Here is a 12,133-nt window from a genome sequence, read left to right as displayed (position 1 = left end):
TGGGGTGATGGAATGGCAGCTGGATGGTATACCTTCCCACAGGTGAAGTATATCCCCAGGGCTTCCCAGTAAGATGGATGGTGATGGTGTGAGGTGCAGGCAATAACGAGGACACAAGGTTGCAGTCTCTTTACCTCTTTACTGAAGACTTCAGGATCCTCAATCCAGAGCACGTTTAACAGGGCTATTAGGCTGCCGTCACACTAGCAGTATTTGGTCAGTATTTTACATCAGTATTTCTCAGCCAAAACCAGGAGTGGGTGATAAATGCAGAAGTGGTGCATATGTTTCTATTATACTTTTTCTCTATTTGTTCCACTCCTGGTTTTGGCTTACAAATACTGATGTAAAATACTGACTAAATACTGCAAGTGTGACGGCAGCCTCAGAGACCGGCCGGTCCGATGGCACATCCAGAGTTCCCTTTGCAGGTGGAAATCAGTGCCTACCACTAGCGCCTGTGTGTTGTAGTGCTACCCTGCTGAGCATTCGGAATAGTCCTCACAACTGCTGTTCTCGTTCGTTTGTTCTTTCTAATTCTCTCTCGCTTGTTCCAGATATTACTAGTTTCTCGTCCCCAGATATGTTATGGCTAGGACGCACCCGTATGACGGGAAGGCTCGGAGCTCTTCCGGCACCCTAGAGACGCCCCTATCCACACGTTGCCCCCTATGTCTTCGTAGGAAATTTAAGGTAGACAGCCAACCTATAATTAACTGTCCTGCGGAGTTCGAAGTAAGGCCTAGAGTCAGTTACTCCCGCGGTGTTCCGGCCACCGGCTACGCGCCTCAGTAGGATGTTGCCTCGGTCTCGTGGCACGACTCCTACTGGCTCTCCTTTGTGCTTGATCTCGTTTCTCACTGTTCCACAATATCCTTCCCTTCGTGTCACTTTCTTAGGATACCGCCGCGGGGTGTGCAGGCGGGGTTCCGTAACATTCTGCTCTGTTCGCTAGGCACCTGCCAGGTTCCCACGCCCAACAGGGACCCCCCTGTGTCTTCTCCCTGCAACACCCCCTGACACGGGATGTTGCCTGAATCCAACCCAGTCAGCTTCTGACTAACTTCCTATCCAACCCCTAGTTTTACCAGTGTGAGGAGTGGCCCAATAAATAAAGCCTTTTTCTCCCCCTAGTGGCCGGATTGTGAAGTGTAATGTGTGCTGGTGATACCTGGTCAGTAGAATTCCTTCAGTGCCATCAGACGTACCATCACTCCCCTTAGCGGCAGAGCGTCATACTGCAACAACCAGATCTCTGGGGCGCTGCACTTGCTGCTCAGATTAAATGGCAGATACCCCAATTCCAGGGGTGGGTTACATACTAGGCTGTGTGCTGTAGTTTCAATACAATCAATGTTTTTTTCAGCAAAATATTATCATTAGAGGAGACTAGGTCTCCAGTGTACAGCAGTCCAGTTAATCTGTGTAACCGTGCCTCCATCACTGATTGGTCACTTCTTGTGTGCATTGTCAGCACCCTGCTAGTGTAGTGGGCGGAGTTCTACACAGCTCAGCATTTGAGCACTGATAATTCTGCAGCAGAGAAAAGTGAAAAGTGAGGTTGTTATTATTATTATTATAACTGCTGCACCCAGTAAATTAAGTGACATAACTGGAATTAGTGTCTCTTCCCCTACATCATGCGGGTCTCATATTACATTGCATAAACCTGTGTTTGTATTGAATATATTGATATATTCCTTGTCTGGTCTACCCACATAACATGACTTTGCTCTTACAGGTGGGAATACAGGTATAAAGTACCGGGAGTGGTACAAGCCGCTCGTCTGGTTCTGGATCCTGGTGGGTCTCGCATATTTTGCCGCAGTCCTGAGCATGATCGGTGACTGGCTCCGAGTCATATCAAAGAAAACGAAAGAGGAGGTAAAGTAGTCGCTGACTAAATTGGCTGATTGTTCTGTAAAGGCCCCTTCACATTAAGCGACGCTGCAGCGATACCGACAACGATCCGGATCGCTGCAGCGTCGGTTTGGTCGCTGGAGAGCTGTCACACAGACAGCTCTCCAGCGACCAACAATGCCGGTAACCAGGGTAAACATCGGGTTACTAAGTGCAGGGCCGCGCTTAGTAACCCGATGTTTACTCTGGTTACTATCCTAAAAGTAAAAAAAACAAACACTACATACTTACCTAACGCTATCTGTCCCCGGCGCTCAGCTTCTCTGCACTCCTCCTGTACTGGCTGTGAGCACAGCGGCCGGAAAGCAGAGCGGTGACGCTTAGTAACGGCCCTGCGCTTAGTAACCCGATGTTTACCCTGGTTACCAGTGAAGACATCGCTGGATCGGTGTCACACACGCCGATCCAGCGATGTCCGCGGGAGATCCAGCGACGAAATAAAGTTCTGGACTTTCTTCAGCGACCAACGATCTCCCAGCAGGGGCCTGATCGTTGGTCGCTGTCACACATAACGATTTCCTTAACGATATCGTTGCTACGTCACAAAAAGCAACGATATCGTTAACAATATCGTTATGTGTGAAGGTACTTTAACACTACACAGATGTAGCAGAGCCGCAGAGGTAACCCCACAACACACTACACTTGTGACCCCCTCTGTGGTGGCTTACAGATCATGATAAGCTATCTGCATAGCCTGAAGCGTCAGCACAATGGACAGCGGATGCAATAAACCGTGCACACTGTGTCTGCGGCCTCAGGATAATCAGATATTAATGCTCCAGAAATATCAAGTGCTGACTGCAGTGAACCCCACAAATCTAATGACCAGGGGCCAAAAGACCCTGATCGTAGGAGTGAGAAACACCCTGTACATACAGTCCATGAATGAACATGGAGGGAGGAGAGGTGGAGGCTTATCAGGCAGTCTACTGATGCTGAGGTTGAGGGAATTCTCTGGGCAATGCCCAATGGTGAATGTGAGAGAACCTGTGTGACCTGTTTTGTTTTGCTCTAGGTTGGAGAAATCAAGGCCCACGCAGCAGAGTGGAAAGCCAACGTGACCGCCGAATTCAGAGAGACGAGAAGGCGCCTGAGCGTGGAGATCCATGACAAGCTCCAGAGGGCGGCCACCATCAGGAGCATGGAGCGCAGGCGGCTCGGCCTCGACCAGAGAGCTCACTCCCTCGACATGCTCTCCCCTGAAAAGCGCTCAGTGTTTGCAGAGCTGGAGAATGGGCGATTCAAGGCCTCGTCCCAAGAAAGTATTAACAACAGACCCAACAATCTAAGACTTAAGGGGACTGAGCAGTTCAACAGTCTGCATGGTCAGGGCCTCTCGGAAGACAATATCATCAATAAGTTCGGCTCCAGCTCAGCCAAGTTGACCAAAAGGAAAAATAAAGATCTGAAGAAGAACCTTCCGGAGGACGTACGGAAGATTTACGAGAACTTTCGAAAGTATTCAGCAGACGAAGAGAAGAAGGATGGGAGTGAGGGCGATAGGATGTCCACCTCCGACACGGCGACCCTCTCAGACTTCATCCAGCACTCCATCATAGAGAACGGCTCAGTCCCCTGCGAAACCAAAGATGAGGAGCACGAGAACAAAGCATTACTTGAAGAACGAAACTAACGGGGCAAAGCGGAGGATCATTGCTCGGTCATGGCACAACCAAGCTGTGGGCTGCAATGTGGGACGGACTGGTGACTTTTCACTGCCATACTGGAGCCCAGAGTTACTTTGTACTTTGACTCAGCAGTAACCTTTGACCCCTTCTGTGTTGGAGGAGGCAGCAACCTGGTGTGTGGACTGCCCCCTCCAACACAGAAGGGGTTAAAACCAAATCGCCCTGGAGTGTAAACCAGAACTCGTTGACTTCAGAGGAGTTCGAGACATGTGCCTTATGTAGACTTTCCGATTAACCCAAGCTCCGTAATCTGCATTGGTGGTAACGTTTACTGTGCCATAACTGACTGCCAAAAAAAAGTTACCCACCACCTCTGAGTACAAACAACGATACCATGAAATTGCAGACAGAATGTGGAAAACTGCACTGTGTTACCCGAGCAGGAATCAATCTTTACAGGCGATACTGAGATGGAATGGAAGAGTTTCCCATACTGGCGAAAGAGCAAACAAAATATATTACGACTGCAACGCGTTTCACTCCATGGTTCCATACAACATCTGAGCTTACAATAGGGTGTACAAGGAAAGATGGAGACAGCAACGTGTTTCACTCAAAAAGCTGTAAATCCTGCAAGTCAGTTATGTAAGGAAATATGGAGGTGGCAACGCGTTTCACGCCGATTCAGATGTGATCCCATACAACGTCCGAGTCTACAGAAGGGTAAACAAGGAAAGCAATGAGTCTCTCGCCGATTCATATCTAGTTGGGTACAGCATCTGAGCCTACATTGTAACACAGTGCTTCATAAAAGATGGAGATAATGCGTTTCACTCTGATTCAGATGCATTGGATACAATGTCTGAGCTTATCATAGGCTTACAATAGAAAGATATCAACGCATTCACTCTCCAACTCACAAGACAAGGAGCAACTGCAAAGCCTGCAGGTCCAGAATACAAGGAAATGTGGTGACAGCAACGCGTTTCGCTGTCTAACTTCAAACGTGGTAGTAAGCATTCTTAAGCTTGCAAATAAATATATGCATTGTGTGGCACACAACTAGGAGAAGGAATAGTAAAGTGACACTAATGTTTTTAACCTCTTCAATGAGCCGGATCCTTTCCTGGCCAGTGATGACATCAGCAAACCCTACAGCAAACCCTGCGTCAGCTTTTTAACCCTTAAGCACTGTGGCAGCAACCATTACCAATGAAAACAGCAGAGATTGACAGCGCCCCTAGCTGTAGATGTTGGCACGGCCAGCGCCTAGAGGAACATAAAGAGGTCAGTTCTAACAATGAAGAACAGATCATGTGAGATCTTTTTATATTGAAAACACTTTATATTTGCTGAAAATAACGTCATGTCGCAATGCTGTATAACATGGAGGCAGCGGAGCGTCTTGCATGTGGTTCAAAGCCACCCCGCGCTATTAGACTTCAACAGCCCCAGGACCTACAGACACAACCATGGGGATGTAATGTGCAAATCTCAGGACTCGTTCCCTTCTTTGAAAAATGAAGGATTTCATGGGCACCCAAAAGAAAAAAACAAACAAAAACACCCACCATAACATGAGTGTCCCTCCGTGTAGTCCGGCTGGCGAGGGACGAGAAGTGCTCACCGCTTTGTGCCATCTTATTTTGTAACTTTTTAAGAGTATTTTCAATAATTAGTTTTTTGCATTGCTCGGTTCTGCTGTCAGTGTTCTTCTATTGCTCATCCTGCAACTTTAATGGGATTAGAGGGTTTTATACCCAGAACAATAAATCATTAGGAGATGGAGGATAAAGCGGCTCATACACTGTGCCACGTGGCGCCATGCGATGGCAGAGGTGCAGATTCTGGACTATATCTGCTCCTCTGCCAACAAAGTGCAGTCAGGATAGTCGCCCCGTCCACCTCGCCCTCTTCTGCTTCCAGTGGACCCTAGTAGTATTGATACTTCGGCCCATCATCTCTCACCCTGTACATCATTGCTCATCAGTAACATGTCATTATGCCTCAATATACAAGGACTGAAAGATGAAATTTGCAAAAGCTGCAATTGCCCTATGGGTAGAACCATTGCTGCGCCCCAATCTTGTAGTTCATGATGAGGATTGAGGCCACAGAGTTTCTATGTCAGCACCATAGAGCGCTGGTATTGTGGGACTATATGGCAGTGGCGCTCATCATTCGCAGACTAAAAGTGGTGCTTTCTAGAAAGGTCCAGCTGCAATTTCACCTCCGCTACCCCAATAGCGCCACCACTGTCCCGAGATTAGAAGTGCAATCAGGACGGGGGTGTACGATTTACGATTTCACTGGATTAGAAGTATAAGGAATCTCCACTGTCTTACTGTGTGCTGAAGGCCTCGGACTTCCCAGCACATCCCCCATTAAATGGACGCATTTAAAGCGTCATCCTGCGGCGCTGTACATATACATGGGAGCATTTTGTATTAAACTCTCCCTCCGCATTTTACCATTAAATCTTATGCATTTCTTACATAGTTTGAAGAATAGCAATATAATCGTCTGCACCAGGTCTGCTTTGGAGATAAACCTGGGAGGGATACAATGTGTCAACGTGCAAATTAGCATTAAGTCCTCAGTGTATACAGGGTCCGCATTCAACACATCATCTCCACAGCCTAAAGGTACCTTCACACTGAGCATCTTTAGAACGATAACGATAGCGATCCGTGACGTTGCAGCGTCCTGGATAGCGATATCGTTGTGTTTGACACATAGCAGCGATCAGGATCCTGCTGTGACATCGCTGGTCGGAGCTGAAAGTCCAGAACTTTTTCGTCGCTGGATCTCCCGCAGACATCGCTGAATCGGCGTGTGTGACACTGATCCAGCGATGTCTTCACTTGTAACCAGGGTAAACATCAGGTTACTAAGCGCAGGGCCGCGCTTATTAACCCGATATTTACCCTGCTTACCATTGTAAATGTAAAAAAAAAAAAAAACACTACATACTTACATTCCGGTGTCTGTCGCGTCCCCCGGCGTCAGCTTACCTGCACTGTGTCAGTGCCGGCTGGCCGTAAAGCAGAGCACAGCGATGACGTCACCGCTCTGCTTTACGGCCGGCGCTTACACAGTGCAGGGAAGCTGACGCCGGGGGACGCGACAGACACCGGAATGTAAGTATGTAGTGTTTTTTTTTTTTACATTTACAATGGGAACCAGGGTAAACATCGGGTTACTAAGCACGGCCCTGCGCTTAGTAACCCGATGTTTACCCTGGTTACCCGGGGACTTCGGCATCGTTGGTCGCTGGAGAGCTGTCTGTGTGACAGCTCTCTAGCGACCACACAACGAGAAAAGTATAGTACCAGATGACCAAATTAGTATTAATCAAAAAAGAAGAATTCCAAAACTAATATAAACAATAACTTTATTTCAAATACCAAAAAAACAGAATGGGATTAAAAACTAGCACAACGCCCAAAATCCCTATAGTCAGGGAATGGGTAAATAAAAATCTGGCCTATTGGTTAAAGGGCAAACGGGTGGGAGCGGGATAGAAAACCCTATACATCCCTGATTATTCCCTGCCTGTCAGCGGAGGTTGGCACCCTCTTGAACGCAATATGGCGCCCCCGCTCGTCGACGGCTAACCCTAAAAGCCCTACAAGTCCCTATAATAATGTGGGGATGCCAATGCTAATAATGCCTTTGCATACCTAATATCTAGCACCCAGACACACCAGATTGCATATACCACCAAAAAAACAGACAGTAAATCACCAAACACTAAGTTAGGAAAGCCCAATCTGACCGTACCGAGCCCTACAGATGTATAAATATCTAGCTCTCCTACTGAATGGCTATTACACCCTCACAAAAACCCTACCCGGTAGTACCTGCCTGCCAGCGGAGGTTGGCACCCTCTTGAACGCAAAGTGGCGCCCCCGCTCCTCGGCGGCTGTCCCTACTGACCTATCAAATGGAGATCCTATAGATAAATAGGTGTCTAGGGGGCTACACTGGTGTGCCTCACCAAACTACCCCTATTACTCGGTCAGACAATAATCAACCACCAAATGACACAAGCACACAGTAGTCTAAGACAGTATAATTGTTAAAGCACACCAGAGTATTTAACAGATATTAACAGCTACGAAGTCGGTATAACAATGACCTCCCCCAGGTAAAGTTATATATAGATAATAGATGCTTATAGCCACAACACTAACTCAGATGATAGAGAGAGATATAGTATTACCTAGGGCACAATCCAACTAGTATATAAACATTAAAGCGGTGCCCCAATTGTAAATGTGCAAATAGTGAAATACCAAAAAACAAACAATTAAAAGACCAGATACACTTATCTGTGTTCAGGTCTCGCCTCTACACGTTTCCCCCCCATGATATGGTTCCTCAGGAGGCGTATGGGTAAGTCAGAATCCGTGTGCTAAGGACACATCAGAGATAGGTGCTGTGCCTGGTTGTAGGCATGACCACACAACGACTAAACAGTGACGCTGCAGCGATCGGCATCGTTGTCTATATCGCTGCAGCGTCGCTTAATGTGACGGTACTTTTATACATGTTGGTGACGAAACAGGATATCATGAACAAAGCAGAACAAAAGATAAATGTACCCAGCCCCAACCAACGATAACAGAATGTAAGAGGTGCAGACCCTTCGTCCCGTCATTGGCTGTGCATGAACAGGGGCGGCTGCCGCGTCGCTGCTGTAGGCCTCGTTTACACACAACTCATGAGGGCTGGAGGATTTGATTTATTGTAGGTTTTTGGGATCTCTCTGAATCTTAGATAACCTTTATAAATCAGACTTATCTTCTGGACTCCTGGTGCTCATCACTGTACCGCAGATCTGCAGACCGGACGCTCACGTGCTGCACAGGATCAGGGGTGCCGAGCAAATAAGAACATTATAAGGCAGTGCCGAAGGGTCTGTTATCAGGCAGACATCCTTATTAGTGATGAGCGAGTATACTCGTTGCTTGGGTTTTCCTGAGCATGCTCGGGTTGTCTCAGAGTATTTCGGCATGCTCAGAGATTTAGTTGCTGTCGATGCAGCTGCATGATTTACACCTGCTGGAGAGCCTGAATACATGTGAGGAATGCCTGTTTGTTAGGTAATCCCTACATGTATTTAGGCTGTCCAGCAACCGCAAATCATGCAGCTGCGTCGACAGAAACGAAATCTCCGAGCACGCCAAAATACTCGGAGGACACCTGAGCATGCTCAGGAAAACCCGAGCAACGAGTACACTCGCTCATCACTAATCCTTATATATTAGGGCGATATCCAGGCCAGATCGTGCTGACAATGGAGGCTTTATTATTTTTTTAAATGGAACAAAAAATTGTGAAAAAGAAAACAGAAACTGATGCATTCTCCCATTACAGGTTTAGTTTTATCCTTTCTACAGCTCCTTGATGGGAAGAATTTGGAGAAGCTGCACATTTGTATGTGATTGTGTGATGTCCAGCAATAGTAATAGTGGCAGAGGGGGAGGGGAGCTTAGTATGGACGCTTTCCATTAGGGTGGCAGAGAGCTCAGACCTTACTGGTCTGGACTCAGCATGAATCATCTCATGAGTCAGCAGATGGCCGCTCCAGTATTCACCATCAGTGATGCTTCCAGTAGACATGGGCCTCAGCTCCTACATTATTAAGGTTTCCATCTGACTTTATGAAATTAATGATATTACAAGTCCATTATCATACACTCATTTTCCTGCTGCACTCTGAGACATGAAGCCGTGAGATATCAGATACCCTAGGGGTTGAGGCCCATCAGTTGCAGTATTGGGGATTGTCACCCCCATACAGCTTAGCCTCTATCATACTTAACACAGAGACGTCCTATTAGTATGAGGTCAGATTGTAGCAGAACAGAGGAAGGTGGATCCTGGAGTAAAGAGCTTACAATCTACACGTATTACAGGAATCAATGGGTATGTGCAATTCTGTTCTGCTATGTAATAGATCAGTCCAGTCATCTAGATACATCTCAATGTCCATCCACACAACATCCATCTACTGCTTTACCCAACCAAGCCTCCAATATCCCAACAATCCACATCAAGATCCACCTAAAAATGGGAATTCACTCAGACAACCATCCATCCAAGGACCCATCAGACTGAATGTCCATCACGACATTCTCCAATTCAATGCATCCATTTACCCAAACATCCACCAGTGTAAGCTCCTGTCCATCCAACACATTAATTTAACAGATCATCCTCCAATCCAATCAAGCAGCGAAGCCACGCCATACTAATCCCCAACAAACACATTCACCTAAATGACAACCAGGCCATACCACCATCTACCAAGCCATTATACCGTACAACAAATCCATCAAGCCATCCTATAGTCCAAAAACATATTCAGCTATGCAAGCATCCACCAAACTGTCCATTAAATCATTCATAGATCCAACTGTTCACCAAGTCATGATACTTTCCACTTAACACATCCATGCTTCCACATTTATGGATGGTAATCAAACAAGAATCCACAAAACCTTGATGCCATCTGTCCATTCATCCAGTCATCATCCACCATTACTACCAGCAAACACAACCATCCAAACATGCTACCATTGAAAACAGTCATCTAGTCAGGTATCCATCAAACCATCCACCAAGCTATGATACCATCCAAGCATCCTCCAAGCCATGCAACCAGCGGTCTGGTCATCTTTCCAGTCCAACAAGCTACGCTACCATCCATGCAACCATCTGTCCCTCCATCTAGTCATATACTAAGTTATGCTACCATCCACCTATCCCAACATTCACCAGTCTATGCTGCCAACTAACCGAAAAGCTTCCCAGACGTTTATCCACCCATCATGAAAGAGGATCATTAAGGGCAGGATGGTTTACATGGAGGTCTCTGCTATGGTTCCACTGTTATTTTTGAACATTTTATGAAATGCTTGAGAATATCCAGATCTCAGCTGATCATATTAAGGGCCTTATACAGACAACGGTTTGGTCTGCAGCTCTCCCCCTGTAATCCAGCTCTGCCGAGCTCCTGTGTTCTCTACGAGAGTCGCTGACCGACTCCTCCAGTGCCAGATTATGTCTAGAGAACAAGACATCGGCAGTCTGATATCAGACACGAGAGCCTCATCTCCCGACGTCAGAGGAAAGTTGTGAGGCCCCATACACATTAGACTGTGGCTTTGTCACCAGAATGTTGGATTCGACTGATATTAGGGACTGTAAGAGCCCATACACATTAGACTATCGGCAGCCAGGGTCAGTCACGTTTATACCAGGGGATACATTCATGTACTTTCCTTGATTCACATGACTTGTAACAAAGAAAAGGATGGAATGATTGAGCTCGCTCCAAACCCTACGGGGACGTTTTAGGAGGAGATGACAATTCTGCTCATTGATTTTGCAGGATGGAAATTTACTATGCAAAGCTTGTGCTTGTGTCCCTTGTCCATGTGCAGCAATGGTCTTCTGCAGACCACCCATCATGTCCTCACCTGTTGTCTCTGGAGCCCCACAGATGATCTGGACTCTCCATCCGTTCATGTTGGCGTCTCACTTTTTAAAGACTTTTTCGTAATCAGCAGCGAATGTCATTTCTTGCTCTAGGACACCAAATCCAGCTGATTTTGTATGCATTCCACCAAGGACCTTGAATAAATTGACTCTGTCCTGCCCAGTCTGGTTTAACCCATTCAGAAGTCATGCGGTGGTGGTGGTGGGGTCCTCTGCTGGGCCGGACCTCGCTCTCTGTTATGACTTGATAACTTGTCTGTTGAGATTTTCCCAGCTCATCTGTAAAACAGGACACATTGTACTGTGAAGATGGAGGACGATTACCTGGAAGGCGCGTCATGTTGCACTAATTTGCTCTGCAGCTTTGTAAATGGGCACAAAGTACGCGGGGAACAAGTGTCAGATGGTGAAAGCCGAAACAATACAGTACAATGTAACCAAGCAGAGTCTGTGTCTTCTCTCCGCACCTCACAGTCCAGGCGGTGGCGACCCGACAACACATCATCCACCGTCATCACCGGTGTAATATAGGGTACGTCACCACACAGGGGGAGTAATGTACACAGTAATGCACCAGCAGAACAGTGAGCGCAGCTCTGGAGTATAATACAGGATGTATCTCAGGATCAGTAATGTAATGTGTGTACACAGTGACTGCACCAGCAGAATAGTGAGTGCAGCTCTGGAGTATAATACAGGATATAACTCAGGATCAGTAATGTATGTACACAGTGACTGCACCAGTAGAATAGTGAGTGCAGCTCTGAAGTATAATACAGGATGTAACTCAGGATCAGTAATGTAATGTATGTACACAATGACTGCACCAGCAGAATAGTGAGTGCAGCTCTGGAGTATAATACAGGATGTAACTCAGGATCAGTAATGTATGTACACAGTAACTGCATCAGCAGAATAGTGAGTGCAGCTCTGGAGTATAATAATGGATGTAACTCAGGATCAGTAATGTAATGCATGTACACAGTGACTGCATCAGCAGAATAGTGAGTGCAGCTCTGGGGTATAATACAGGATGTAACTCAGGATCAGTAATGTAATGTATGTACACAGTG

The 12,133-nt window shown here is 46.6% G+C and overlaps 1 protein-coding gene across 2 annotated transcripts in view; it reads left to right on the top strand.

Annotated features, from left to right (window-relative positions):
* Window positions 1-5,248, top strand: part of KCNK10 (potassium two pore domain channel subfamily K member 10) — an 83,352-nt gene extending 78,104 nt beyond the window's left edge. For both annotated transcript variants that reach the window (XM_069736417.1, XM_069736412.1), the window contains 2 exons: window positions 1,742-1,884; window positions 2,939-5,248. In XM_069736417.1, coding sequence (XP_069592518.1) covers window positions 1,742-1,884; window positions 2,939-3,556 — 761 coding nt within the window. In that variant the 3' untranslated portion in view covers window positions 3,557-5,248. The remainder of the gene's footprint in view (window positions 1-1,741; window positions 1,885-2,938) is intronic.
* Window positions 5,249-12,133: the final 6,885 nt, after the last annotated feature.

Source organism: Ranitomeya imitator, chromosome 1 (genome assembly GCF_032444005.1).
Source record: "Ranitomeya imitator isolate aRanImi1 chromosome 1, aRanImi1.pri, whole genome shotgun sequence".
Taxonomy (NCBI): Eukaryota; Metazoa; Chordata; class Amphibia; order Anura; family Dendrobatidae; genus Ranitomeya; species Ranitomeya imitator.
The sequence above is the reverse complement of the archived record's forward strand: the minus strand, read 5'-3'. Positions and strand labels throughout refer to the sequence as shown.